This window comes from Pantherophis guttatus, chromosome 7, assembly GCF_059756535.1.
Source record: "Pantherophis guttatus breed Tessera chromosome 7, ASM5975653v1, whole genome shotgun sequence".
NCBI lineage: Eukaryota > Metazoa > Chordata > Lepidosauria > Squamata > Colubridae > Pantherophis > Pantherophis guttatus.
The window spans coordinates 30,002,256-30,029,828 of NC_142069.1; the positions used below are offsets into that span (position 1 = coordinate 30,002,256).

The following is a 27,573-nucleotide window of genomic DNA, read 5'->3' on the forward strand; positions in this document are numbered from 1 at the left end:
CCTATTACAAAAGTTCTTTTGGCTATCCCTCCCAACTTTGCCAACGAGTTTTCTCATTAGCTTTTTCTTTATTTTCAATGAGCTTCCTCCAAATAGGGCATCCTCCGGATGTGTGAACTCCCAACTCAGAATTTTCAACAAAGGCTATGCCAACTGAGGAATTTTGGATACTGACACACCTACTTTGGGGAAGACACAAGGGTGAAAAAGATCACGCATCTTTGGCTTTGCTTGAATATCCAAAAGGCAGCTGTTTTATTTTGCAGTATTGCATCAAAACCCAGAACTCTGGTAGGGTTTTTTTTTCTAAAGGGAAATTTGCAGAACAAGAGAAGGCCTTTTGAGTGGTGGTATCCCCTCTTTGAACTACTGCCTCCATGATTTTCAACTTGTGCAAATGCTGGGATCATTTTTCCTTCGTGTATAAACTTACTGTTTGCACAGATGTTTCAAAACTTTAAAATGGAGTCCAACGTTCTTGCTTTGGTTTTTGTTTTTTTAACAGTTGTTTCATTATTTCATAGTATTAGTAGCTTTTTTTTTTTACTGTTTTTGCCTTTCCTATATACCTTTCATCCTCAGCAGCCTTAAGATGTATGGAGTTCAATCCCAGAATTCTCCCAGTCAGCATGGGTGTCATGCTTTATAATTTAGATAATTATTTAAACATGCTTTCATGCTTAAATAATGATCTACCATCAAAAGTTTTTGCAAGAATAAAACTTTGCAAAGCAAGCTTCACACTTTTCTGCGAATCAGTTCTCTTTTATTGGATATAAAAATGTCCATATAAATGAAGTTTTCTCATTCCAGAATGCAAGACACAGAATAATGAGTTTAAGTTATAGGAAGACAGATGCCTTATCTATTGATAAGAACAGTTCAACAATGGAACATGCTATCTAAGAAAGTGGACTGCTCTTCATTGAATATATTCAAATTCGGACTGGCAACCATCTGACTAGAATTTAATTGGATTCCTTCACAGGAGGTTGGATTTAGAGGGCCCATGCACCCTCTTCCAGTTCTGATTCTATGCTTCTAGTCTTTAGGATTTGTAGTAAGAGGCGTGAAGAAACAAGCTAGGGCTATTCTGATCTAAAATGAAGTATATCTTGTTGATTCATTGGTCAGCTGAAGAAAGGCATTGATCTTATCACTTTCCTATTAACTTCCTCTTGTTACTCTCCTTTACCTAGGAAAGTTCAACTCAGATTGCTTAGTGATCATTGAGTCATTTGGTTAAATGACTCCTAGTGCCATGGCAAACATATAGCACAAGTTGCCAATTTTTGGGAATTTAAAGCATTTGGCCAGACATTTAAACAGAGGCCTAGAGCCAAAGAGTTCCATCAGAGTCAAAGGAGATAATGTCAAGCCAAATGCATAACCCGCCCACCATTACATTTTTCATGTGCCCCCACACAGAATAAGTCAAAAGGTACCCTGGTATGCAAAATATGGCAGTTTCTGAATTTTAAGTACCATCTTGGCTACATATCTGCTTTTTCTGACATTGCAACCCTTTGGTTTTAGTATGATATTTCAGGCTGAAAAATGTATCATTTATTCATAATCTTAGGAATCTTGTGGAATGAAACAAAGTTGAAGGAGTGGACGAAAGTTGTTCCTCCTGATTGTTAAGCACCTACCTCAGAAATCAGGAAGGATCAGTTGGTTTCAGGGATGGGAAACTTGAAAGTCCATTTTTGTAATTCCCAATAAAAATGGCATATGTAGTGTAGAAATATTTTTTTTGCTGCCTGATGAAGAAGGCACACACTTTCTCTCAAGTAAAGCATTGCAAATCAAGTGGGATGGTAAACTGGATGGATAAATTGAATTAGAATGGTATTATTCTGATCTCACTTTTAAATATATATTTAGAATTTAAAATTACATAGTCAACCTGCTTGGCTGCAAAACAAAAAGGACCCCTCGTTAATGTGATGCAGCTGATTTATAGAATGTATGCCACAAAAGGATTACATACAATTCTTTTAGAATAGACTTATCAATTACAGTTATCCTTGGAAATTAAGAGGCAGCTGACTTTAGAAAAGCAAATGTAATGAAAGAGCTAGAAAAGATGACAAGGTGCTTGCGAACATCCCAATTGGGTTTAACAGACAACCATGGAACTGGAAAAATACAGTAAAAAGTATGCTTGGAATGTTTAACTGGAAAGACCAAGAATCCTCATCTGGTCCATTGCTGAGTGAAAAAAGTGAGAATTGTAGTTCTGACTAGGTGTGAAAAAACAGGTTGATCTGTTAACAATGCACAGTGAGAAATCTATGGGCAAGAAGGTTATATGCAGTATACTAGGTTCTTTCTTTGTCTTCTCAGCCAATTTTGGAGGGGCATGAGGCAGAGCATAGATCAAAATAGGAAACACACATTGACATACATAGCTAAAACATTTTAAGTTTATTACTCCATACATTTGATGCAAAGTTAATGATGCTAGGACAGCTTAAGTTTGTAGCATTGGGGACAGGAAAAGATGTGCTACTTGCATAAATAAGGGTGCATAGCAGTTAATAGATTATAAGAGATACAGCCATACTACATGTTCTTTTCAAATACCATAGAGAAAAGATAATTATCCATAGCTGAACATGGAAGTAAGCATATATAAGTTCATAACTTGGGGCAGGCAAACCTCAGCTGTCTCAGTCTAAAGGTGTTGGGAAGAACTAAACGTAACAGTAACATACAATACTATAGCCCAGTGTTCCTCAACCTTGGCAACTTGAAGATGTTGGCTGGAGAATTCTGGGAATTGAAGTCCATGCGTCTTCAAGTTGCCAAGATTGAGAAACACTGCTACGGCCAGTAATGGTCTTTTCTCATGTACTCGCATAGCATCTGTTGTTTCTAGTGCATTGATGCTTTCATGCTTTTACATTGTGGCCAAAAGGCATGGTAACACAGTCCTCCATTCATAGACAATTTTGGTGAATGATTGAAGGGCAGCAAATGATCAGCTAATATTGTTACCATTCCTGGATACCATTTGAACATTCTGCCTCAGGCACCCAAACATCCTGAGATGTTTCATGAAACAATAAGATTAATGCTGTGGCACTTTTGTTCTCTAATTAAGCATGTAGGAAAAACCATACTGACTTGCTCTCTTTCCTCAATTTCCCTACACCCACATATACACACTCATACACGGAAAACACATTCATAAGCGAGCCAGAAGAAAAAACATAGGCTTTGGCAGGATATCTTTTTGACTACTAGAAGGATAGTTGGGAGAGTTAGAAGGGAACCATGAAGTACTGGGAAGAGACTAGGAATACAAAACGTTCATTACCAAGAAGGAAAATTCAGTCTGCTTTTTCATTTATGGTCAAGGGACCAGCAGGTGTGGACACATGAATGCACTTATATGCAAAGGTGGCCAGATCATATAATATAGTTCCTGAGTCCAATGTACTGTGTAGTTAAGTCTTAAGAGAGCCAGGCAGCAGAGAGGCGATGGAATAGATAGGCGGAAACTGAGATGCCAAGTACAACAGGAAAAGCAAGCACAGGGCGATCTTCCAACGGAGAACTAAATTTCATGCATGTGCAACTCTGAAGCACGAATGTCCTAGAGCTCTGTCCACAACAGCTGCATCACTGCATTTCTTCTGTAACATATCCACCACAGCGTGCCCAGCTCTAGCCATAATTTACCCATAGACTGTGGCAAAGTTATGGTTATTGGTTTCTTTCTTAAAATATCAGACGGATTGTTTGGACAGTTGAGGATGGGGGAAGAGAAGGGAGGAATTATCTCTCAATTTTATTCTTCTTGTAATTATTTTAAACCCTCAATCTGCCTTACAAAAACCAACCATGAGTTGTTGCCCCATGCCTAGAATCACCCTCCTTTAGAAGGCCTATGGGATCTTGAAAGCCACTCAGGGACTGGGAGTAGGGGGGGTGGTTGGGAACCTTCCTCCAGCCAGGTGAGCCATCGATAACTGTGGTCATGTTAGACATCCCGGGATATTCTGTGGATTCTGGCGAATGGATGACACCAAAAGACCTTGGAACTTGGAGGCTCATCTTCTGGGGCTGATTCTTTGGAGCCTTTCCGCTGCTGCTTTGGTCACTGCTCCCCATTCCCTAGGGTCTTGAGAGGGTTGTATACACAGGCTGTTCCCAGTGTGTGGGACTGTGGGACTGTGGCACTGAAGGGGCTGGGTCAGAGATGGCAGTGTACAGAGGACGCTGAGAGGGACCCATATATGAGAAGGCTGAGTAGAGACCAGAAGCCTGACTAGAGTGGCTGTAATAGGGTCCTGAAGGTTGGTGATCAGGATAGTCAAACTGGGGCCTGGATATAGAGGGGAAAGCTGAGCCATAATGGGGCAGACTGAGTGATGTGTAAGCTAACTGGGAAGTGGAGGGTTGGTCAGTATAATGACCCCCAGGGGTAGAGCCCTCTGTTTTTACTTGTGTCTTCGAATCTACCACTGAGGATGTGGCAGCAGACAAAGAGACTCCATGCTGCTTGGAGATCCAGGCAGAGTGTCCACTGGCTGCAGCCAGGGCACTACCAAGGCCGTAACCTGCAGCTGTGGCATAACCTCCCACATGGCCTGGGTGAGCAGCGTGTCCATTTGGTGGAAGGTATTGATCAAACTCGTTGACATCGAAGGGCTCCATATTGGACATCACTTCGTGGCTGATCTCCCCAATATCCACGTTGCCAAAGTCGATGTGGGGCTTTCCTCCTTCCCCAAGGGAACGCCCATCCCGTTTGGAGTCAGCCTTACCCGTCTGGAGCTCTGTCTTCGGTGTAGTTGGTGGAGTGGGAGGTCCATGGCTCTGACCTGTAAGGTTGCCATCACAAAAGAGGGAAGAGAGAGTGTGTGTAAACTATTCAATTTATACAAATATAACTTTCATAGCAACATTATATTTGTATTGGATCCTTTCCAGAGTTTGACTCCATGAAAAACGAAACATGACAAACCAGTATCTTAGTTAACTTTTTTTACCTTCATTACACAGACTGCTTAGTCATTTATTTGTTTGTTTTATTTGGTTTAGGCACTTCCTGACTTTGGGATGGCTTTACAAAAGCTTCCAGTGAAAAGGGAAAGAAGGAAGGAAGGAAGGAAGGAAGGAAGGAAGGAAGGAAGGAAGGAGAAAGAAAGAAAGAAAGAAAAAAAGAAAGAGAAAGAAAGAAAGAAAGAAAGAAAGAAAGAAAGAAAGAAAGAAAGAAAGAAAGAAAGAAAGAAAGAAAGAAAGAAGCTAGTAATCAGTAAAAAAGCACAATTGCAAGATGTAATTGTGGTCTGAGGGCTGTGGGCTGTGGCAATTGTGATATCACTCTTTTGTTATGATACTCATCTATGCCAATTCAATTAAATGTTCAGCTTTGTCAGAAAAATAAATGGTGGTTTTCATGATTCCGCTCTATATTTAGGCAGTTCCTGGTTTACTATGCCACTAGAATTCAGATTGCTGTGGATCTGACCGCTGGCTAAATTTATGAACTAACCTGAAGAATGTTCAGGGTGTCCATCAGACAAGGGAGATCCCTCTCCAGGATGCCTATGGTCCAAATGGGCATTCTTATAGTGGGCTTGAATAGCTGCAGCTCCACCAGCTTCCCCATCAGCCTGGCCATCATTTTCTCCTTGGGCAGCCTTGCCGTTTTTCCGACGCCGTGGTTGGTATTTATAATCAGGGTGGTCCTTCTTGTGCTGCATCCGTAGCCGCTCTGCTTCTTCAATGAAAGGTCGTTTGTCACTTTCATTCAGTAATCTTAAAGAGGTGGGAGAGATAAGAGAACAGGAAGAAATATAAGCGACCGATGATTTAAAAGGGGAATTCTAAATAATCAGGATCGTATCAATTGATAATAGAAACTATCTATTGACTATCAGACACAGCATTGCAGATGGGAAAGAAGATCAGCAAAGAGGAGATGTTGAAAGCTGCTCTACCATGACGCTGGAAGGAGATTGACCAGAAATTTTGCAATGGAACAGTGAGAACTTTTAAGACAATCAGTGATGCTACCAGAAACATCAGCAGCCATTTTCTTTTGAACTCAGCAAGAATGCTACACTCATCTAGTCAAAACGCTGTCTCATATCATGAGCAGATTTCAATTTAGCACATCAGCAAAACTTTTTGCCATAATCACTCTTTTATGTAAAATTCACTGGCATGAGCAACTGTAAACAACTATGTATGTTATTCAGCGGAGAACCAGTTTGGTGTAATGGCTACAAGCTATGGGCTAGAAACCAGGAGTTCTAATCCTGTTTTAGGCATAAAGCCAACTAGGTGACCTTGGGCCAGCTCCTCCCCTCCTCTCTCTCAGCCATAAGAAGCAGGCAATGGCAAACCACTTCTGAAAATCTTGCCAAGAAAACTGCAAAGACTTGTCCAGACAATTGCCAGGAATCAAACTGACCTGAAGGCACACAAACACGAAAAGAACATCTGGTACATGTTTTTCTACTGACCTACCAATCCTTGTAATGCGTGAAATTTTTATTTAGGAGAATTGGTTAAATGTTTGTAATCAATTTCACTGAAATGGAACAGAAAGATGTTCCTCAAAGATTGTATAAGTGGGAAAATTTTACATCATACACTTGTACAAATTCTAGTCTTTCTGTAATAAGATCAATTTCCATTTATATACAATCTTTTTCAATTTATTCACAGAACAGACACCCAGGATTAAATGAAACTGTGAGAGATTGGTACACTCTGGTATTTCTTTCCATGGCTCAAGCTACATCACTTATTAAATCTGTAACATGCACTTGCTATGGCAGCTTTATTTTTCAGGCTATCATACTTTGGATAGGTAATATTTTGATCTCCAGATGTCATCTTCAAAAAATTCTTATAGATACTGTGTAAATGGAGTATTGTTTTGTTTTAAAATGTCATGTATAACAATGGAGAGCATCCCTTCCCCTTAAAAATCCCATACAGATGCAGGAGAATGCTTTACTTTTGATCAACAAGGGGTAGAGAAGGATAAACCTCTGCTATCCAGCAAGGTGACTGCCCAAATCTATACTGGGTTATTGCAAGCTTTTTGTAAAGAAGAGAAACTACCTCTTTAATACATTCCGAACGTTGCTTGTTAATGGAGATTGCCATTGAGACCAGTCAAAAATAATCAAGAATTTTTCAATTGCTTAACATAATCCCTAAGTGGCTTGTGTTATTACTTGAGACAATATTTCCTGCTAAGTCGCTGCAAGTGGACAGGGTTGTTGAGCTAAGTAGCATTTTGGAGCCTTGAACAGAAAACCTATTATCTGGAGTTTCAAAATGCTCAAAATTTGTTTATATGTTTAGATGATCATTGTTTCCACAGGGGGGAAATATAAGTCAGGTATCACTTCAACATGTAACTTTGTTCCCCATCTTTCAGCATCTACCACCTGAGGCAATCAACTGATTGTTTAATAGCAATAGCACCTAGACTTATATACTGCTCCACAGTGCTTTACAACACTCTCTAAGCAGTTTACAGAGTCAGCATATTGCCCCAAACAATCTGGATCCTCATTTTACCAATCTCGGAAGAATCGAAGGCTGAATCAACCTTGAGCTGGTCAGGATCGAACTTCTGGCTGTGGGCAGAGTTAGCTTGCAATACTGCATTCTAACCACTGTGCCACCATGGCTGTTTAATGGTACTGTAAAGCCCATCCCAGAATGTTTGCTGTGTAAAGCTTGCTATACTATATACTGTATATTATATTCAAATTACAGATTGTCTTCCGAGTGCCCAAAAATATTATGGCTTACGTTAAATTTTAACAAAACAAATCTCAGATAGTTGAGGTTTCAATAAAAATGAAATCTTTCCTCCCTTTCTCTGTCTTGTCCAGTGAGGGGAAAACCTCTGTTTGATAGACAAACAACAAACAGAATGAATCTTTTTATTCCTCAAATACCTATGAAGAATTTTGGCTATTTCTTGTTTAGCAATTAGATCAGTGGATTTTGCTTTCATCAATAAGAGTCTAAATACTCTGTTTATGTAAATATAAATCCCTCCATGGCATAAGGTTAGATTTTGAGGGACCACTGCTTACTGATTATGTATATCCAGGGAGGCCCAGCATGATACGGATCCCATTTATTAGAAACTGTCTAGCTTCTAGCTGGCCACTTTTTGGAACATCATTAGATTATCCCCAACCTTGTTAATCTTTTGAATGGTTTTGAAGAATATGCCACCAGGCATGGAATCAAAATGAGAGCCCATGGGATACCTGCATTGATGGTTATGATGGTTTTTACCTTGGCTGCCAATCTTTAATATGCTATTATTGTTGCTTTATGTTTTTAACTGCTGTTCGCTGCCCAAGTCATGAGATTAAGATGGGCAGGTCTATAAATTAGAGAGAGAGAAAGAAAGAGAAAGAGAGAGAGATTAAACCACAAAAATTCTGAGCTTCAATTCACATTATTATTTAATTTTATTCTGTTATTCAGATGCTCTGTCATTGCATGAACTGTGAATAAATTCTAATGCTTTGTTTCTGTGTGTGAAATGGTTCTTCATGAAGTTTTGGCACCTATCAGCACTCTGAAAGCATCTGAATATACAGTATATTAAGGATGAGCCAGTACATCCCGAAACAGCCTTCAAACCCTTCAGGGAACCCATTTCCCCAAAGTCTAGAAGTGCTGACAAGCTTCCAGCATGGTTAAAAAAAAAAAAAAAAAAAAAAACCTTCAAATTTTCATTTGAAAACTGACTAATTGAGTTGCTTTAATTGGGACTTAATTTTGCAACATCCAAGACTTTCAGTCTAAGGCACTATAAATCAGGCACAGAGATTGGCAGCAACAGTGTTTAATGCATAATATGTAAACATGGAGTTATAATGACAGAGCTTCATTGGAACAAAAGCTTGAGCTCTGGTATTTGTTGTAAATATCAAGCAGCTGCTTGAAACATGTGAAACACTATTTTATTAGGACTGCAAGCTTTGTTTATTTGGCATTGCTTGCTAGCAAATGGATCTTAGTTTTAATTGGTATAGAAATTACAAAACCATACTGGTTTATTGTTTCTAAGGTTTTACAAGAATGGGGAATCAAACAAAAATATTCAAGATAATCCTATCTTCCTATATTTATATATAGGTAGAAAAGAAAAGTCATATAACTTTTCTCTTCTTGCCTTTGCTCTCCTTTCCCCTCATGAAAATTATGGCCCAGTTTTCTGCCACTGGCTATCAAAATAAAATGCTTAATACAATATATAATGGGTACACAAATTATGTCGATGATAATTTCCACTGATTTCTAGCAATCTCTGCCTCAAAATATTTCATCTTCAACAGGAGAGCAAAGGCAAGAAAAGGCAGATTTTTGGGGTTTTGACAAATGTCAAATTAATTTACATTTAATTGATCGGTCATTTAAAACACAGATGACTAGTGAACTAACCACTCTATAATCAAGTGTTATAATAACAATCAGAGCATGGCCAGAGGCCTTGCCTTGGCCTCTACATAGCGCCATCCCTTCCCACCTCCCATTCAATAGCATTTGAAAAAGTTTCTACTGTGACTTGAGTAAAACAAAAGAGGCAAGCATTCTCAGGTGTAAGAGCTGGAAAAGCTGTAAGGATATTCCCATGAACCTGAACCTGATACAGAAATACTTCCCAGCCCCTTTGGGCAGGCCATAATGATGACAGTGCATTCCTATTTTTCTGGTGGATTTCGTTTTAGGTCCTTCTTTTTTTCCACATCCTTCTACCTTCTTCTTCCAAACATGCTTACAATCTATTAATTGTCAATTGGATTATCATTAAAAAAGGATGGGGGAATTAATTTCCAAATTAAAGAAATAAAGGACTTATTGAAACATGGATGCATGTAGTCATACCAGAGGTGGGTTTCAGCAGGTTCTAACCAGTTCTGGAGAACCGGTAGCGGAAATTTTGAGTAGTTTGGAGAACCGGTAGTAAAAATTCTGACTGGCCCCGCCCCCATCTATTCTCTGCCTTCCAAGTCCCAGCTGATCGGGAGGAAATGGGGATTTTGCAGTAAGCTTCCCCTGGATTGGGGAGAGAATGGAGATTTTACAGTAACCTTCCCCTGCCACGCCCACCAAGCCATGCCATGCCCACTAACAGAACCGGTAGTAAAAAATTTTGAAACCCACCACTGAGTCATACCTAATGCCTGGAACTATTTCTTTCTGCCTTACATTGTCAGGTTTGCCATGTTCACCTACACCTGTTAATATTTTGAGGTACTGGTTGGTTTTGTGCCTTTGCTCTTCTGGCAAGCTTAAAAGTTTATGAATAGTGTCATGTTAAGATGGGAAATTGCTCTGAAGAGAAGGCAGGACCATGACAACAGGCAACGACAATGAGTCTCTCAAAGTGCAAAAATTAGTTATAGAAGAAAATGGGCATATCTTACAGCACTAGGAGGAATATGTTTTATTAGTACAACAGCACCTGTTTTTAGATATTTCTTGACATTTCCCCCCAAAAAACTATTTTAGCTAGTCTATTAGCGTAACTATAGTTTTCACGGATATATAGCTTTTAGATCAGGTTTCTACAACCTGGGTTCTGATTACCAAAAATTCTAACCGGCTTAGATCCAGAGATGAGTTTCAGCAGGTTCTGACCAGTTCTGGAGAACCGGTAGTGGAAATTTTGAGTAGTTCAGAGAACCGGTAGTAAAAATTATGACTGGCCCCACCCCCATCTATTCTCTACCTCCCAGCTGATCAGGAGGAAATGAGGATTTTGCAGTAACCTTCCCCTGGATTGGGGAGGGAATGGAGATTTTACAGTATCCTTCCCCTGCCACGCCCACCAAGCCACGCCCACTAAGCCACACCCACAGAACCGGTAGTAAAAAATTTTGAAACCCACCATTGCTTAGATCTCAAGATCTGCTGTGCTATATTCTGAATATCACTCCACAGTATTCCTTGTTAAAACATGGACCGACTCTCCTGTTTCTGTCCATAAATGCTGTTTCTTTTGGATTCAATGAGAAACAGAACAATTCTCCGGAGTTTCTTGTGTGGTTTCCAGCTAATTTAGACACAGTTGTAAATTCTCATGCAAGTCTGTCACTCTGTACAAGATTTCCAGTTAAGAATTTTGATTAAGTTCTGGGAAGGAGGACCAAAATACTAAATTGATTTGAGTTTCTGTGTGTCTGTGCAAGCTCTGAAGGTTCTTACATTATTGAAATTAACATCCAAGCAGACTTTAATATTAGAAAGCCTAGCAAAGACTAGGTTCACACATTACATAAATCATGGTTTTTAAATGGTTTGCTGGCTGGTTTTCATATTATTACTAGCTCAGAAACCATGGTTTTATAAACTAAAATTGTATTCACACAACATATTGCTAACAGTACAAAATCAATTACGTATGTTCTGGCTTAGTTTATTATATGAACAAGAATACTAAATAGTGATGAATGATTAGCAGCCCATAACAAAGTTAATGGGCAAACAAAAGACTTGGCTTTTCTTTTCTATGACCTGCAGTGGAGTCTCTTGAAAGCCTGATTTACTATCACACCACCTGGTGCTGAATGGATTATATGCCCAAAATTTCATTCTTTTACTTCATCATTTTAATCCAGGATATTAAAAGCACTGATCTTCTAGAAGTTAAATGCCAGCTTTCCTGATTCTCTTTGTGGCTGTATGGATTGCATTCAGAGATCCAAACCACCCTCCTCCTTTGTCTTGAATTGTTCCAAGCAGAGTTCTTCAATGGGTCTAAAAAGCTAAGTAGAGCCCCAGCTCAACAATATTCAGTTGACAATTATTTTCTGGAAGGATGTAATCTGGGCAAGCCAATGAACATACGATACTTTGAAAAGTGCTGAATATTATTCTGGATAAAACAAAAAGTCACTGGAAATTCATTCAGAACCTTTTAACCTGCTTGGTATTAAATACTTGTCAACAAAAAATAGGATCTACTTAAGATGGCCAACATTTCAGTCCTTGCTTGGAGATACATAGAACCAGTTTTTGTTCAGTGTCTGCTTCCATCAGTGATTCAATGGGCTACTTCTTCTGATGGCATTATATAATATATTTATTTATCATATTTAAGGACTGTCTCTCTCTCCATCCATCACAGAGGGATTCTTATATGGCAGGATGTGCTTTTTATTTAAAAGAATCGCCCTTCATTGTGCTGTTTTATGAAAACACAATTGACAGGAAGATCCATGCTATTACAAAATCAGCTTCAATTCTTTTTGTATCAGCCTTTGTACCCAGAACTGAATCTCTGCATATTTGTTTTCACCATCTTTCAATGAATTGCAATCAAATCCATGCTGATCTACCCATCTCTTTCTATCTAACCAAACCAGCTGTAATAAATAGAAAGTGATATGAGCAGGCACAGATCTGTTTTCCCCCACCCCCCAGCTCAATCTCCTTGGCTCTATGCCAGTGTTTCTCAACCTTGGTAGCTTGAAGATGGGTGGACTTCAACTCCCAGAATCCCCCAGCCAGAATCCCCCAGCGCTGGCTGGGGGATTCTGGGAGTTGAAGTCCACCCACCTTCAAGCTTCCAAGGTTGAGAACCACTGCTCTATGCTTTTTTAAAAGGAATTGGATGCAATCTTTCACCACCATCCCACACACCAAACCCCACCAAAGCACATGGGGGAAGACAAACCAACCTATCAAACTATTGGTCATAAGAAAGCTTTAATTGAACTCCCAGTTCCCTGACCCACAAATAAAGAATATTTCACACAGTTCAAGTAAAGTTTTCACATTGGCTATCACATCAGTGAGGGATGGTCTTTTGGTCTTAGTTTTTCACTGTCACGACAGTAGAATTCTGGTGAATATTGCTGAGATTGCCTGCAAGCCATAAAAGTCACAACCATCCCCACTTACTCATCAGTAGCACCTGCTGCTGAATCAGTGTGGTGAACAATGAAAACAAGGGAAAGGTGGAGGATAGAAGATTACACATTCGGCATGAATACCCATAGACAACTACAGATGTTTGAACATTGTGACTATGACAACACTATTCCAACATGACATGGCTCAAAGTTATTTAGGCTGAGATTGAAAGCTCTAATTATGCACTTCATATTTGACTTTTGATAGGCCATTGAGTTAAAAAAAAAAGATGCTTCAAACAAGCAACACCTAAAAGATAATAGGTTATATTTTGTACATTTGACTTTATCAGATGAAGAATATAGAAAACAGGCTTAAGAAAAATTCAGCATGAAATTAAGTTAGACTTTATCAAAATAATTGGTGCTAATCTGGGTTTCAATTGAATAAAACAGTTTTTTGCCCCATCCTGGGGTTAATTAATTTAGCAGTGCTAAGGCAATGTTACTATTTTCAATGAGTGCTGTTGTAAATGTTTTGTCTGCTGATAGTATGTGTCGGAAATTTAATTGAGCTATCACAAATTTATGTTTGTACTATCTACTTAAATATTGTTTTACATTTCTAAAGTCATGAGTTCTACCAGCCAAATGTAGCGGAACACAGTAACTGACAGTAATGTGCCATCTTTGGGATTTGGAACAAGGATACTTCTGAATAAATAAAAATAAAGTAATTTTTCTTTTGTACAAAAGTTCACTTTCTATAAAGAAAGCCCGTTTTAAAGGTCTGAAGTTCTTCTCAATCTGCACAAATCATTCCTAATATTAAATCTAAATGGCCACATGCCAGAAATATAAGGTTATGCTCCTGTAGTTGTACAGAGTTCTCTGTAGACAAAGAAAACAAAGTCTGCAAGTGTAGCTCTAGGACAATCTACATCTGTTGATATCACTCTCTTCTTTACAACTACAAAAGGGTCAAGAAGACTGTCTCTTTTTGCATTTGGCAAGCTTGTCTACCAAGAAGGCTAGATAATATCAGAGATGTAAGAAACATTTGATGATATACATCAAATGATATACATTTGGTCCAAAAAGTTGGTGGTAATTGAATAGAAGAGCACTTTACCTACTCACAAATTCTGGTGTAGTTTCTGCTCATCTGTGTGGGTTAACAATTCAGTTCATATGAAGTTACAATGAAGTTGAGAAAAAATGTTGAGAAAAAAAATGGAAGTATTTTTAAAGCCAAAATTGTTGCCCTCATTTACAAGGACGAGGGATTTATAATCCTCCATATCTTGTTGGGTATAGTTCCCATAATCTCTGAATGTTGACAGTATTAACCCAGATGGATGGAAGCTGCTTTCCATTACCAGGAAAGATAATTAGCTTTCCCTTTTCAACTTGTTCCAAAACAATTCTAGACATGTACAGTATCTGCCCACTCTTCTGCTTAAATATATTACATACACACTTCTATCTGTTCAGTGTAATTTGTTTGAATAGTTTGCAAATGTTGGGCCAAACCTATATAGCACATGATAAAAACTTACATTCCTTAGGTATACAATAATTTGTTCTCACACAAACAATTTTAGCACCTACCAGATTCTACCAGTGGCACAATTTTAAAACAATTCCTCTCTTTCAATTCACTCAGCACATTGCCACATTTAAGAGCATAATTTTATTAGTTTTGGTTTCTCACATTTTCTCAGTTTTCTACTCCAGTTCTCTTTTGCATTTGCTATTTATTTACATTTTTTTAAAAAAATGCATATGTTTAAATGAATTTTGTTTAATATATTCATTTTTCCAAATGATTGATTTAATATCAATTTCTGTGTGCCATTCTTATTAACATATACATGCACATTAGAATACGCAATACAAAGTGGAGAATAGTACCCTTCCCAAAGGATAATTTGCAGTTTTGTTTGACTATTGGTTTAGGACAAATACCATTTAGTAGATTGCATGCAAATATAAGCTGAACAATTTTCTCACTTTCCTAGCCTCTCAGACTTTTTTCTGAGAATATTAAAATCAAAACATTGGATGGAATTCACACTCCTCAGCTCATCAATAACAGTGCATGCGCTAAGGCATAATGAAAAAGGAACCAGGGGAAAAAAAACCAACATCAATATTATCCCTCCACAATTTTCTTGCCATGATTTTATTGATTATGCATGCCTAGTTTTGAAGTGCCAATATTATTGGATGGATAGTGATAAAGGTAGGGCATATCCTGAGCTATTGCACCCACCTACCTCCAATCTGGGCCTCCTTCTCAAGGTGTGCTGGATTTCAACCACTGATTTCTAACCAGCCTAACTATGTATGGCAAACTATGAATTTCAATTTAAATGTTAAATGATGCACATTAAGCAACAATCTAACTTCATCTGCACATTAATGTGATCTGAGCTGCCTGTAAACTAATCTAGAAAAAGTTCAACAAAGAGGATAACTCTGTCCACAGCAGTTGTTGAAAAAAGCAGACCCCATCTAGGAATCAATAGGAAAGGGATTGAGAATAACATTGCCAATTTTCTTTTCATTATATACATCTATGGCACATCTGTGTTTGAAACACTATTTACATTTATGGTCGCAGTTGAAAGAAAGGTACAATAGAGTTAGAGATACAGTTGCAGAAGAGTGAATAGTTAGGAGATTCCTTAAGAAATCAAAAATAGAACATGCGGGATTCTAAATTTAGGAAGAAGGCACCTGTGGAAGAGGTGAGTGGAAAATTGAACTGCTTATGCAGCATGACATTAAGAAAGTGGGTTGGGAGACACCTTTGTTCCTCTGTCAAAACACCTGGTGATCCACTGAAGATGACTGGATTGACATTAAGGAAAAGACAAAAGAAAGCACTTCTTCAACCAGTGCATAATAATCCTAATTTAGTTGTCTTTAAAGGGGGAATGGATACATTCATGGAGGAAGATCAATTAAGGGCTATTTTTTTAAAAAAATTGATTTATATCCACTATCCATTTATTAGTCTTGAAAAGTCAGTGTTATCTTTGCATTAGAGGCTGTGTTGCTCAAAAATTAGTTGTAGGCAAACAACAGCAGAAGAGAAATATGTCTCAGTCTCCTACTTGTGAGCATCCAGTTGATCAATGAGAAACAAAATCCTGGTCTAAGATGGGCGTTGGTTTGGTCCTATTCTTATATTTTCATAAATATGTTGATTAGGAGTAATGGGGAACTTAGAGGCCATCTGAAGGACATCAAGTAGGGAACACTGAGTTATTTGATTAAAAAAAAATACATGGAAAGATGTACAATCACTTATGTACTATGATGCTGTCAAAAACTCTTAGGAACACTTTCACCAAACTGGAATACTGGTTTTTGGTCTGTGTGTATGGATGTATGTACTGCACTGATGCTTAACGTATCTTGCAGTGTTCAGTGCTTAATGATCCTCTTCCCAATACCTGAATTTGCTCATCAAAAACTAAACGTACTGTACACCAGAGAATTTTTATGACAAATTCACCTTCCTCTTCTCATGAATATATGAAGCAATTAAGCAATCACAAGTCTAAGTATTCTTTTTCTTTCTTTTTTCTTTTTTCTTTTTTTTGCAACCACAGTAAATTCCTATGGATTTATTTTGGGGAAAAATTTTTATTCTTGTTGGAATGTGTTATTGGAGATCTTGTCCAGGAGAGGGTGCTGTAAATAGCAGCATTTTAGTCTCTACATGCAGCAGCCTGGCCTTTTTACATTATGACAGACAGATACTGATTTTGTTATTGTTTTTCTTTCCAAATGGATCAGGCTCACACTCTTCACAACACGTAGAAGAATCCACACTTACATCTATCTCTACAATTCTTTAAGGACTTTGCACTTCTGCCTGTGCAAAAATGCCCTTTCAATCTGAAAATATCTCAATGCTTCCACATCTCATGAATTTTCTGGGCGGGCAAAACCCTGCGCTTCCGTACCTTTCTCGGTGAATCTGGCAGATAATAATTTTTTTAGCATTTATTCTTAGGCACTAGATACTATTTCCATAAAGAAAAAAAATCCTTGAGAAGAATCAACCAACAAGCCGCCCTGAGTCTTCGGAGAAGGGCGGCATATAAATCAAATGAATAAAAAAAATAAAAACAAATTATAATATGTAAAAATTAAAAAGTCTTCTGCTCTACTGTTACTCTATCCTCACTAAAATTGGCAAAATGGATAAAAAAATTCATTTTCACTGCATTCAACTTCCAAATGATGTAGACATACTTAAATAATACCAAAAAAATTCCATAGATTTTAGCTTAGTCTGTTTTATGAACATAGCTAGTTTGAATATTCAAAACAAACCGTTTAAAAGCAAACTGTGACTTGAACCTAATGTCTAAATCTGGTTTGATCATGATGAGAATTAAAACAGTATCAACTGAGAATTATCATCTATATTGTCCGCTAATGATGCAGTAAGCAGAAGAAAAACATGTAAATGAAATTAGATCTCAATTTTCATTTTATTTATGTAGTAATCATTCAGATAAATCATTCATCTATTACAGCCCTTTGCCTGAATCCCTTTTATTGGTCAGCAATTAATTTTTAGAAGAGATTTAGGGATCTGTTCTATAAATTCATAGGAACTGAAAATTCTGTTTTCTTCATTTTAGCATTAAAGCACATTAATACTATTAGTAACGTTCAATTACCTACATTTTATTTTAAAGTGTCTTTAACAATTAAGAACCACATATAATTTTTTTTCCCAGGCATACCAGTAATTATAATTCTATGTATTCCAGAAATTAGCAATTATCCTTCTTTTAGGGAAAAAAAGATAATGGCCTCTGCAAAACCAGGAACTACAAGGCAAATATTCTGGACATGAACCTGTGCATCTAACGAAACCCATGAGCAGTTTATGATATCCCCTGGGTATATCATTGTTAATGCTCCCGTACCAGTTTACATATGCACACATGTAAAATGTTATCATATATATTTCCCAACATATACAGGTGGCAATTGAAAACGATATTCAGATGCTGTGATGTACATACCTATGACAATTAATATAATGCAACCAATGATATTCCTAGTTACAGTCTATGAAAGCTAAGGTAGGACTTTAAAGAAGCAGGATAGAAAAATATTGACCCCTTTGAAGGTTGGGGTTGGAGAAGATTCTGGGAATACTGTGAACAGTCAATAAAGCAAACAACGGATCATCAAACAGATCAGCCCAGAGTTTTCACTTGAAGCAGAAATGGCCAGGCTCAATTGTTTTCGACATCAGACACACTAAGTGAAGAACCTAGTTCTCTGCTGAAGTCTATTATGCTGGGAAAGGGGAAAGGAAAGAGAAGAAGGGACAACCAGCAGCACAGTGGACAGACTCAGTTTCAGTGGTGACAAGTACACCGTTGGAAGACTTGAAAGACGAGGTTAGGAACAGATTGTCTTGGAGAAAATCTATCTGTGCGGTTGCTAAAAGTTAACACTGACGTGATGGCACATAATCAATCAACATGTGGCAAAAATAAAAATGTACACATGAGGTAAGCACATGCAATTCTTTCAATAAAAGATAGCACGGTGTAAGAAATGCATTACACATGAGGTCATAAATCATAGATTGAGAATAAGAACAATCTGGTAGTTGAGAACTATCCCAAATCTCAGTTCAGCTCCGATACTGCGTGTAAAAACTATACAATATGAGAGGATACTTTAGACAAGCTGTTCTCAGTAAAGTAGGAATATTACTGGCATAAACTGTAGTCATATTATGAGAGCATGAGCTAACACATATGATGTACTAAAAAAAATTAAGTATAATTTTAAGGGATCTTAGTAAATACAGGTTTTCTCTTCCCATTAAAATATTAATTTTATTATTATTTTATTAATTTATTATTATTATTATTATTTCCACAATGAATAAGGCAGATACCCTACTGCCTCTATCTGTAAAAAATTCAGAGGAATTTCCAAATTGTAGGAAGATTCCTTATTATAGCAGACTGTGGGAGCAATAATATAGGAATATGGGTGAGTGAACGGGGAGTAACCTTTTGGCTATTGCCACTGAAAAAATATTGATAAGGTAAAAAAAATTTTTTTAAAAAAAATCCCCCAGATACAATAGAGCTGAAACAGTCTTGGTTTCTGGTTGTACAACAGTTACAAATTCAATACATCAGGCAAAAGGCATGTACTTTAATCTATAGGGAGTAAAATAGTTGCACTTGAGCTATAGCAGATGCTTTGGAGATGTGACGAGAAGCAAGGCATAAACACCATTATGGTTTATGAAACTAGTAAAGGTGTTTGTTACGTTTTATCTGCCTGTGAGTTATATTCTGGACTATACCTTAAAAAATAAAGAGAACTTTATCAACGGATTTTCATTCCACGTGGAGGAGGAGATTCTATCTACACTTTTAAAATAATAGTGAAAACTGTGATTTTGATTTTATTTCATTTTGTCCAGAAAACACAGCATATGAGGCAAAGTTTGTTTGTTTTAGTCTCTGGCCGAAAGAGTTGTATAAAAGATAGATGTTGATGCTGTTTGTTGGTCTTTTTAGTAGTGCAGGCATGCTTGTCAGAACAAGAGAATCGACAATCCAGACTTTGACTTAATTCCATTTTAGGAATCAGGCAGTTTCTGATTCTTGGATGCGTTCATATATTAATTGCCTGCTCTGGAATAGCCCATCCCACAAGGTGAGGATAGCCCTCTCCTTGTGAACATTTAGGAAGACAATGAAAACTTTCCCCAAATGCAAGAGTTTTGAAACAGGAAACATCTGGGAGAGGATTTTCGATTTGGGAACTATTCTATAGTTAACTAAGATAGCCAAGATAATATGAATCATATTGACTTTACTAATGGTTTTGATCACTGTGTTTTATTAGTTTGTAAATCTCTTTTTTTATTTTATGTTTTCTTGGATTACGCTTTTAAAGCTCTATTACATAAAATTTAATTTGGGATTATGATATTTATTGGGGTACTATAAATATCAGGAATTGATAGAGCAGGCGACATACGTATGTATATAAGAAATAAACATATAAACGAAGAGATTTAAATCTTTCCTGCACTTTCATAAGAAAAGCATTATTTGTCAATGAGCATTTCGTTAATGCAAGGGTATGGACTGGTTTTTGAGCCATTGGCTACATTTGACATGTGAATAGTGTGCCAAAATTGCACTCCTAGAAAGGACAAAAGGTCAGAACAAAACCTAAATGCGATTAAATTGAAATGAATTAATTAAATAATGTTCATGACCATTCTTTCTATGTTTAATAATTCACGTCTTCTTTTGTATTAAAAAGTGCAACTCAGGGACAATTTCTGCAGAATTTTGGAGGCTGTTTCAAACCTGGGGCCACCATTGCTCAAAAGTGCCTTTATAATGCAGTTTATTTCATGAAACCATAGGATAAAATGAAAGCTCCTTTCTTGCTTTTTTGTACCATAAATTAGCCTTCTGTAGCCCAATGCCTTCTTTAAGTATTGGACTATATCACCATCATTCTATTCCACGGGATGGGAATTGTAGTCCAACATATCTGGAGGACATCTGGTGGCCAAAAGGTATTCTACAGACTTGTTATTGTTATTGTCCATTTCCAACTTAAGTGACTCAATCAATACAATCACTGTGGCATCAATCCACTGAAAGCTATTTATTGTGTTGCTGCCCCTTGATTTCAGTGGCTGCAATGGTATGTGAGAATACCCCTGAGAGATGGACGGAAGAGATGCCAACTGGATACAACCTGCAGCTGCATAATGGGCAGAGAAAGAAATGCAGAAAGGAACATCCCTAATTTATCAGACAGTAAAAGAGACGGCAAAAAGTTTCTACTATCAGATTTGCAAGATTCTCTTAATGCAGCTCGTCAGTTTCCTGTCTAATCTACCTGGGAAGGCAGACATGGGGCTTATATAGTTCAAAATTCCTGGAAGTCTCAAAGACAGGTGTGGCAGCTGTATGTTCCCTAGAACATGGTCACAAGATCTGGGAGACACGCTTTGTGTGTCTGGGATCAAAAAAGAAAATGACTTTGGTTCCAAACTTAACATTTTAATGACTGAAGTTCTGCTGCATGTGAGCTTTATACCAAAAGCATGAAGTAAAATTGTTTTATTTTTTAAAAACACTTGAAATATTTATTTATTTTGGATTATATAGTTAAAATAATATTTATTTCAAGAATATTTAGCATGATTTTAAAATGTTGGCAGCAAGATATAAAAAAAGAAAAAAGAGAAATGCTGTGTAAGAGAAGAACGATACAAGGAAGTTTTCGTTAACAAAAGCAAACAAGACAAATCAAATAGAGACATAAATCAGGATTATTGAGAAAGCAGCCATTTTGATTTGTCCCTTAGATATGTTGTGGCTGCTTTCCTAAAACCAGAACTAACCAAGCAGGACCACAGCAAGCGGCAATAAATATAATGGGATATTAAGGCAAAAAGGGAAATGTATATGATCAAGAGTTGTGCCTGAAACAAGATATATAGATATATATATACTACTATATAATATTAAAAAAGAAGTCAGAGATATTCTATGGAACCCTTCATAATATAGAGCATAATTAGCAGGCCCATAATAATAATTGTATGATGATTAATTATAATTAAAACTGTATGATGATCTGATTGTGTGGTACCCTAATGGTGTTTATATATAAGCAGATTGTGTTGAATTCAGCATGCATCATTATTTTGATGAGTTTAAGAGTATAACCTCTCATTTTGAAATACATACAGGCATAAATATAATAAGATAAATATAAGAGTAAGTGCAGCATCAAATTTATGAAAATGAAAACATAAAAATATGGCTATCATTCCGTGTCCTCTTTTCAAACCAGATATTTTCAAAAGCCAATGGCTACAATCTACTATCATCAATGAGCTTGAAGTTGACTTTAAAATAAATTAAAAATTTGGTATATCTCCCTCTATGCCCAAAGAAGAGATGCACTTCAAAATGCTTTTTATTTGATTTGCCCTTGCAGGAGTCACAATATTTAATATGTTTTATTCTTACACTATTGTAATAGTTCAATAATTACTGCATCCAATCATCAGAGTAAAAAATAGAAAGAAAGGTCTTATAATGATTTCTGATTTGATCTAATAAGAAGAGGAAGATACGTATAGATATCATTCACTGCCGTTTAATCTACTCATTGCCAATATGATCGACACTGATTTAGCATTTACAGTATGTATTTGTCACTAATCTTAATGCAATTAAATAAAGACATTGCCTTATTGGTTTATATCTCAACACTGTCTATATTTACTAATTTATAACTAACTTATACCAATATTCACAGAAATGAATTTGTAGATGGTCAAAGAACACCTCCTCGCAAATAATTGTTTATAAGGATCAAGAAAATTAATATGCATTAAAAATGTATTCAATTAAATAAATAAAGGTTCTGTTAAATAAATATTTATTTGATATAAAATTAAATAAGTAGAGATCATTTTTAATTGAATGGGTTGGTTTCCTAAGACTTAAATTGTCTGGGTGTCAAAACTATGTTAATCTGGTTTCAAACTCCAAATATAAGTAGCAGCAGCAGAAATAACAGCATTAGTAGTAACACTAGATTTACTAGTCTATGCAATAGTGACTGCTAACAGACTCCTGTGAAATAACGATATCTTCGTAACCTTAAGAAGCTAGAGTTTATCAAAGTAGTTCATTATGAACTGCTTATAAAAATGCTTCTGTAGTATATTTTGGGGAAAAATGAGATAAGAGCAGGATATCTTAGAAATCTTATTTGTGAACTACCGTGTTTCTTTATATTCATTTATTTTTTAGGAAGCCCTTTTGTTTGAGTTAATCAAAAGAAGTAGGAACAGATTTTGATAAACTGGAATCAATAAATTAGTCTGTCAAATATTTCGTGAATGCTCTTCAGCACCAAAGAGCCGAACTAAAATACTGGAGAGAATAGGTTTCACAGAGGTTCTGCAATTTAATATGACTTGCACTCAATATCTCTGTTTCACGTCTACCTAATCCAGAAAGATAGTTGCCTTTAAATCACATAGCTAAAGAATTGAGACCCAAAACGTTAATATTAAGTTTGTTTTCACTAAGAAAATCCCAGTGTCTTAATGGAGTATGTATCAAACAATTTTAGGGGGGGGAAAGCATGCTGAATATAAAGTTAGATCACTAGCCCAGCTCAGTTGCCTGTCCTATTAGCCAGTGGCTCTTCAAAGTTTAAACATTTTCAGACCTACTTAAGAAGAAGGTCTTAAGGAAGTTCAGTATGCAATATGTACTATTGTACACTATTGAACTCTAGTCAATCATTTGCCTTTTAGCTTGAAGTCAGTTACAAATGTGCCAGAAAAGAAGTGGAATTCTTAACCCAACATCACATGGGTACTGTGTTGCTCCCCATAACCAAATTGCTTAGCAAAATGAATCACATGAACTATTTAGACCTTATTTAGATCTTTTGAAGGAATGATAGTTGAGTGGGATGGGACAAAGTCTTGAAAGCAACCAGTGAGGCTAGATCCTGGAATTTCGAGTTCCTTGTTGTTTATATTTCCTTGTCTGAAGGAATCACATGATATGATGAAAATTATATATTTCATTTTGTTTTGTTCCAAAGCTATTTTCTAATATTCCACTATCTGAATAAAGTAGATTTTTTTAAACCCCAGTTCTGAGGATCATATTAGAAATAATATAATTAATTTAACCTTTATTAAATGTTAAATTAAATTGATGTTTAATTGCTTCAAATGTGTTACAATGAATTCAAAAGAATATCCCACAGCAACAGAATCCAACTTTAAGATTTACTTGGATGATAAATCAAAAGCAAGTCCACCTCGTCTGAGACTTTGAGACTTTGCATGAAACTCCTGCATATCCAAAATTCTAAAGTTATAATACAATATGACAGGAAGAGAGGCAAATTTTATACTTTCCCCTTAATCAACTTTTTTAATGTTTGATTAGACTTCAATGTATTGTATAAGTCAGCTTATACATTCCCCACAAAATCAGCTAACTTCTGATGCAAAAAAGCCCCATGCTAAAATAACCATTTTAATTATACAAATAAATTCTTAGGATATAACATCAGGATTATCTGACGTGAACATGAAACTATAAAAGGCCTTTCCATGCTTTGTTTCCATCCACTTAGTTTCAGCTCCATTGTGAGTCCTCTTTTACAAACTATTATTATGTCACCTATATATTGAGTTGTATCTGTTTTAAATCAATGATGCCACGGGCACGCTCCAATGGATACCCTTGACATCCTCATAATTGTATTCTAATAGGTTCTTCTAGATGTGTAATTTATTGTGTTTTTCTCCTGGCAGCAATCTAATGTAATCTGAATGTTGGGAAAATGTAGTGCCTCTGAAATATAAGTACTTCCTCAAATCTAGGTCCATGTAACAGAAGAGCAAGGACAATGCAACAGTCTCTACTGTTGGGTAGGTGCTGGCTTGTTCCTGCTAAGTAGGGAGTAGTATATTTCCATAAAGATAACTCTGTTCCTCAGTTTGATCACCTAAAAGTTACAAATGCTCAGTTCATCAGCCAAGTATTACCTATTTATAAAGGAGGAGTGTGGCTAATTAGCAACATAGAGGATCCTATCTTTAATTTTAAATTCCTCATCTCTCCGCTTGTCACTAATCTGATACCAAATCCCATCATCATATCACTTTCAGACAACTACAAATTATTAATCCTTGTGATTAAAAATGGGATGGTTTCTAATAAGAACAAACTGCTTATTTCATTGTACCTGCATCTTACCACATCATTAGTAATCATTTTGTTCTTTCTCCCCAATAGAAGCATTTGTTTTTCCTCGTGGAGAAAAAAAAATGTAGTTATTTGAATTGTTTTAGAAGATAAAACGTCTCTTTTCCAACATTGTTGGATTCCTGAAAACCATTGTTCCAGTGATAGATGCTCCCCAGCAGAACAAAGACCCTTGGTTTGACAAGGAAGCAAAGGTTTAAACTTGCCTATCCCACTTGGGTGCCCTCCAAGTGCCTCCAAATGTAATTTCCATCATTCCTTGCCAGCATGTCAAATGCTTTGGATTAGAAGATGATCAAAGAGTTAGACTGAAGGAACACAACTGATCAAGAGAAGGGGCAGAGTACATAGTATCTGAAATAAAAACTCATGGGCCTAAGACTGAATGGCCAGGTCAACTGGGCCTCATGGCAGAGATAAGAGAATAGACAAGATCAAAATATGAGTTAAATTTTATATTGACAGCACTCTGGATGTTTCATTCTATTGGCTGTCTGACTATTCTTTAACACTCCCTATCTTAACACCATAAATTGAAAAGATAGATCCATTAAATAAATAGTGGTTCTCTCACTCTCCATTTGACCTTGCCTTATGTGGTTTCTTTAAACACCTCCCCTCCCCATTTGTTCTTACCTCCAGAGCTTCCCAAGCGTCTTACTAAGTTCTGCATTGTGAAGGTGAGGATACTGATCAGCCAGCTTCCTCCGGGCTGCTTGAGCCCACACCATGAAGGCATTCATAGGCCGCTTGACATGGGGCTTGCTCTTGCTGCTTCCATTGACACGCACAGGCATGGGCACTAGGGTCCAATCATAACCACTCAGTACCTGGCTCACTGCCTCCCGGATGCACACTGGAAACTTATCATCATCTGCCTCTGTGTCTTGTTGTTCCTTCTTCACTTTCCCCATCTCACCATTGCCGGAGTTGTTAAGATGAGAGTTGGTGTCTGATGCCATGGAAGTTCCTGGCGAAAGGCAGTGATGATCTTCAGAACCAACAGGACTCATTTCTACTTCAGAAAGGTCTTGATCGTCTGTCATTGTTTCCTCTTGATTTTACCCTTCAAAAATGAAGTCTTCAAGCTGGAACTACCATTTTAAAAATAGATGTGAATATTAAAGTCAAAAGTGTTCAAACTTCCTGAACAATCAAACAAACAGCCAGTAACCATTAAAACAACAACAACAATCAGGGCTATATTTTATCACTTGCAAAATCCGTGATAAAAAAGGTCCAAATTAACCGATCCTTCCAATTCTTGTTGAGAAAGTTTCTAATATGGCAACCCAATTTTTGAGCACATGAGCATAAAATAAAAATTTGGGGTGGTCTTAGAGGGGTGAGAATAAAAAAAAATCTCCATGTTCTAATTTGTCCTTCTACATTCCAAATATGGCTTCTAATATAAGCTTCTTTTGAGACTGGAGTCAAGAATATTGGCAGCGGAGGAGAAATAGGTGGTTTTAGTATTAAAGGATCATAACATGAACGCCTTGTGATCGTGTAAGACGTACATTTCAGAATGCGTCTTTACACATTGTGCCCTTTCACGCCAACAGGTAAAAAGCAGCATAGAGGGGATACAAATATTTTGCCTTTAGGTTTTTGTCCTGTTTCACTTACACTCTGATTAAAGGGGGGGGGGGGAACCTTTTAGGAAATTCAAAGCTGTTAGCTTTAGTTCGTCATTACTTCTACCACCACTTAGTTTCTGTGAGATATTATCCAACCATAGGGAAACAATATTTAAAAATAAAGTTGACCCAAACACCTTAAATGAAATTAGCCAAACTAAAATTTGGCTTCCAGTTATATGTTTACAGTAGTTTGAACAGAACAGTAGTAACTTTGATCTGCTAAAGTAACAAGTGAAGTGAAAGCTGTCAGTTAGTTAAAAAGAAGGGAGAGAGAGAAAGGGAAAAAAAGAGAAGAAGCAAGTTATCAAGTGCAGGTAAGGAAACTTACATCAGCCGGTCTCTCGGGCAAATCCTGAGTTAGCTGTAATTTGTGTCCCACTAGCCTCTCTGTTCTCTCTGTGTGTCTGTTCTCTTTTCACGAGGCTGGTAGCTTTCAAGAGCTGTGTGCTGGGAGAACTATCAGAAGTGCCATTCCTGGAGGGAGGCTTGGTTGCTCCTAATACCCTGCATGAATGTCTCTGTGACTGGCTCGTTGCTTAACACTGGGGGAGGGAAAGTCAAAGGGTGGAGCTAAAAGCTCTCTATGGCCCAAATACATCCATTGTATGCAGACAGGAGACGTTCGGCATCCCCATCAACTACATTTCAACTCCCATCTCAAATTAACACTTTTCTATCATACGGCCTATTTAGAAGGTGGCTATAGTCAACTTTTATTTCATCTGTTCAGATGTTTAGCATCAGACCTTCCTTTCTTCCTCCCCAAATACTCTTTTTCAAGTCCTCTTTTGTTTGAAAAGGGACCACATTAAGGACCACTTTGTTATATCATTCCTCTACAGAATGAACAAACTTTGTGTGTCATTCCCTGTGATGGCTACACCAACATTTTTTTTTAATTTATTTCTATATGTACACATCTCTATATGAGTGTGTGAATAATAAATAGTCAATTATTTGATACGTGCATCTACTGAAAACAAGATAGTCTCCATGTATGTGAAATTATATGGAATTGTCTTTAGGATGAAGCTTACTGTTCTGATGTTGGGCAGGCTTCCAATACTTGAGAGTTCTGCAAACCCACAAGATAAATGCTTTTCTCGTACAAAAAGACTTCAGAACATTCTGGGAAATAAGAACAATCTAGAAAGACTTGTAATTGAATTGTCTGTTGTCAGTTGCAGTTCGGCCTGTACTTCTCAACCT

At 37.0% G+C, this 27,573-nt stretch overlaps 1 protein-coding gene across 1 annotated transcript; it reads right to left on the reverse strand.

Moving 5' to 3' along the window:
* Positions 1-2,411: 2,411 nt before the first annotated feature.
* On the reverse strand, positions 2,412-27,090 carry SOX10 (SRY-box transcription factor 10). Its single transcript, XM_034402787.3, has 4 exons — positions 26,693-27,090; positions 25,358-25,815; positions 5,510-5,775; positions 2,412-4,835 (listed from the first exon to the last, which is right to left on the reverse strand). Exons 2-4 carry the CDS (start codon positions 25,765-25,767, stop codon positions 4,126-4,128), a joined length of 1,386 nt encoding a protein of 461 aa, XP_034258678.2. The 5' UTR covers positions 25,768-25,815; positions 26,693-27,090; the 3' UTR covers positions 2,412-4,125.
* Between the last annotated feature and the right edge of the window lie 483 nt (positions 27,091-27,573).

What these genes read in the sequence shown, in the direction of transcription:
- SOX10 (XM_034402787.3), bottom strand. Translation starts at nt 25,767, where the DNA reads ATGACAGACGATCAAGACCTTTCTGAAGTAGAAATGAGTCCTGTTGGT. An exon ending in ACGCTTGGGAAGCTCTGGAG is followed by an intron (nt 5,776 to 25,357) that starts GTAAGAACAAAT and finishes CACCTCTTTAAG; the next exon opens with ATTACTGAATGAAAGTGACA. An exon ending in ACACCCTGAACATTCTTCAG is followed by an intron (nt 4,836 to 5,509) that starts GTTAGTTCATAA and finishes GCAACCTTACAG; the next exon opens with GTCAGAGCCATGGACCTCCC.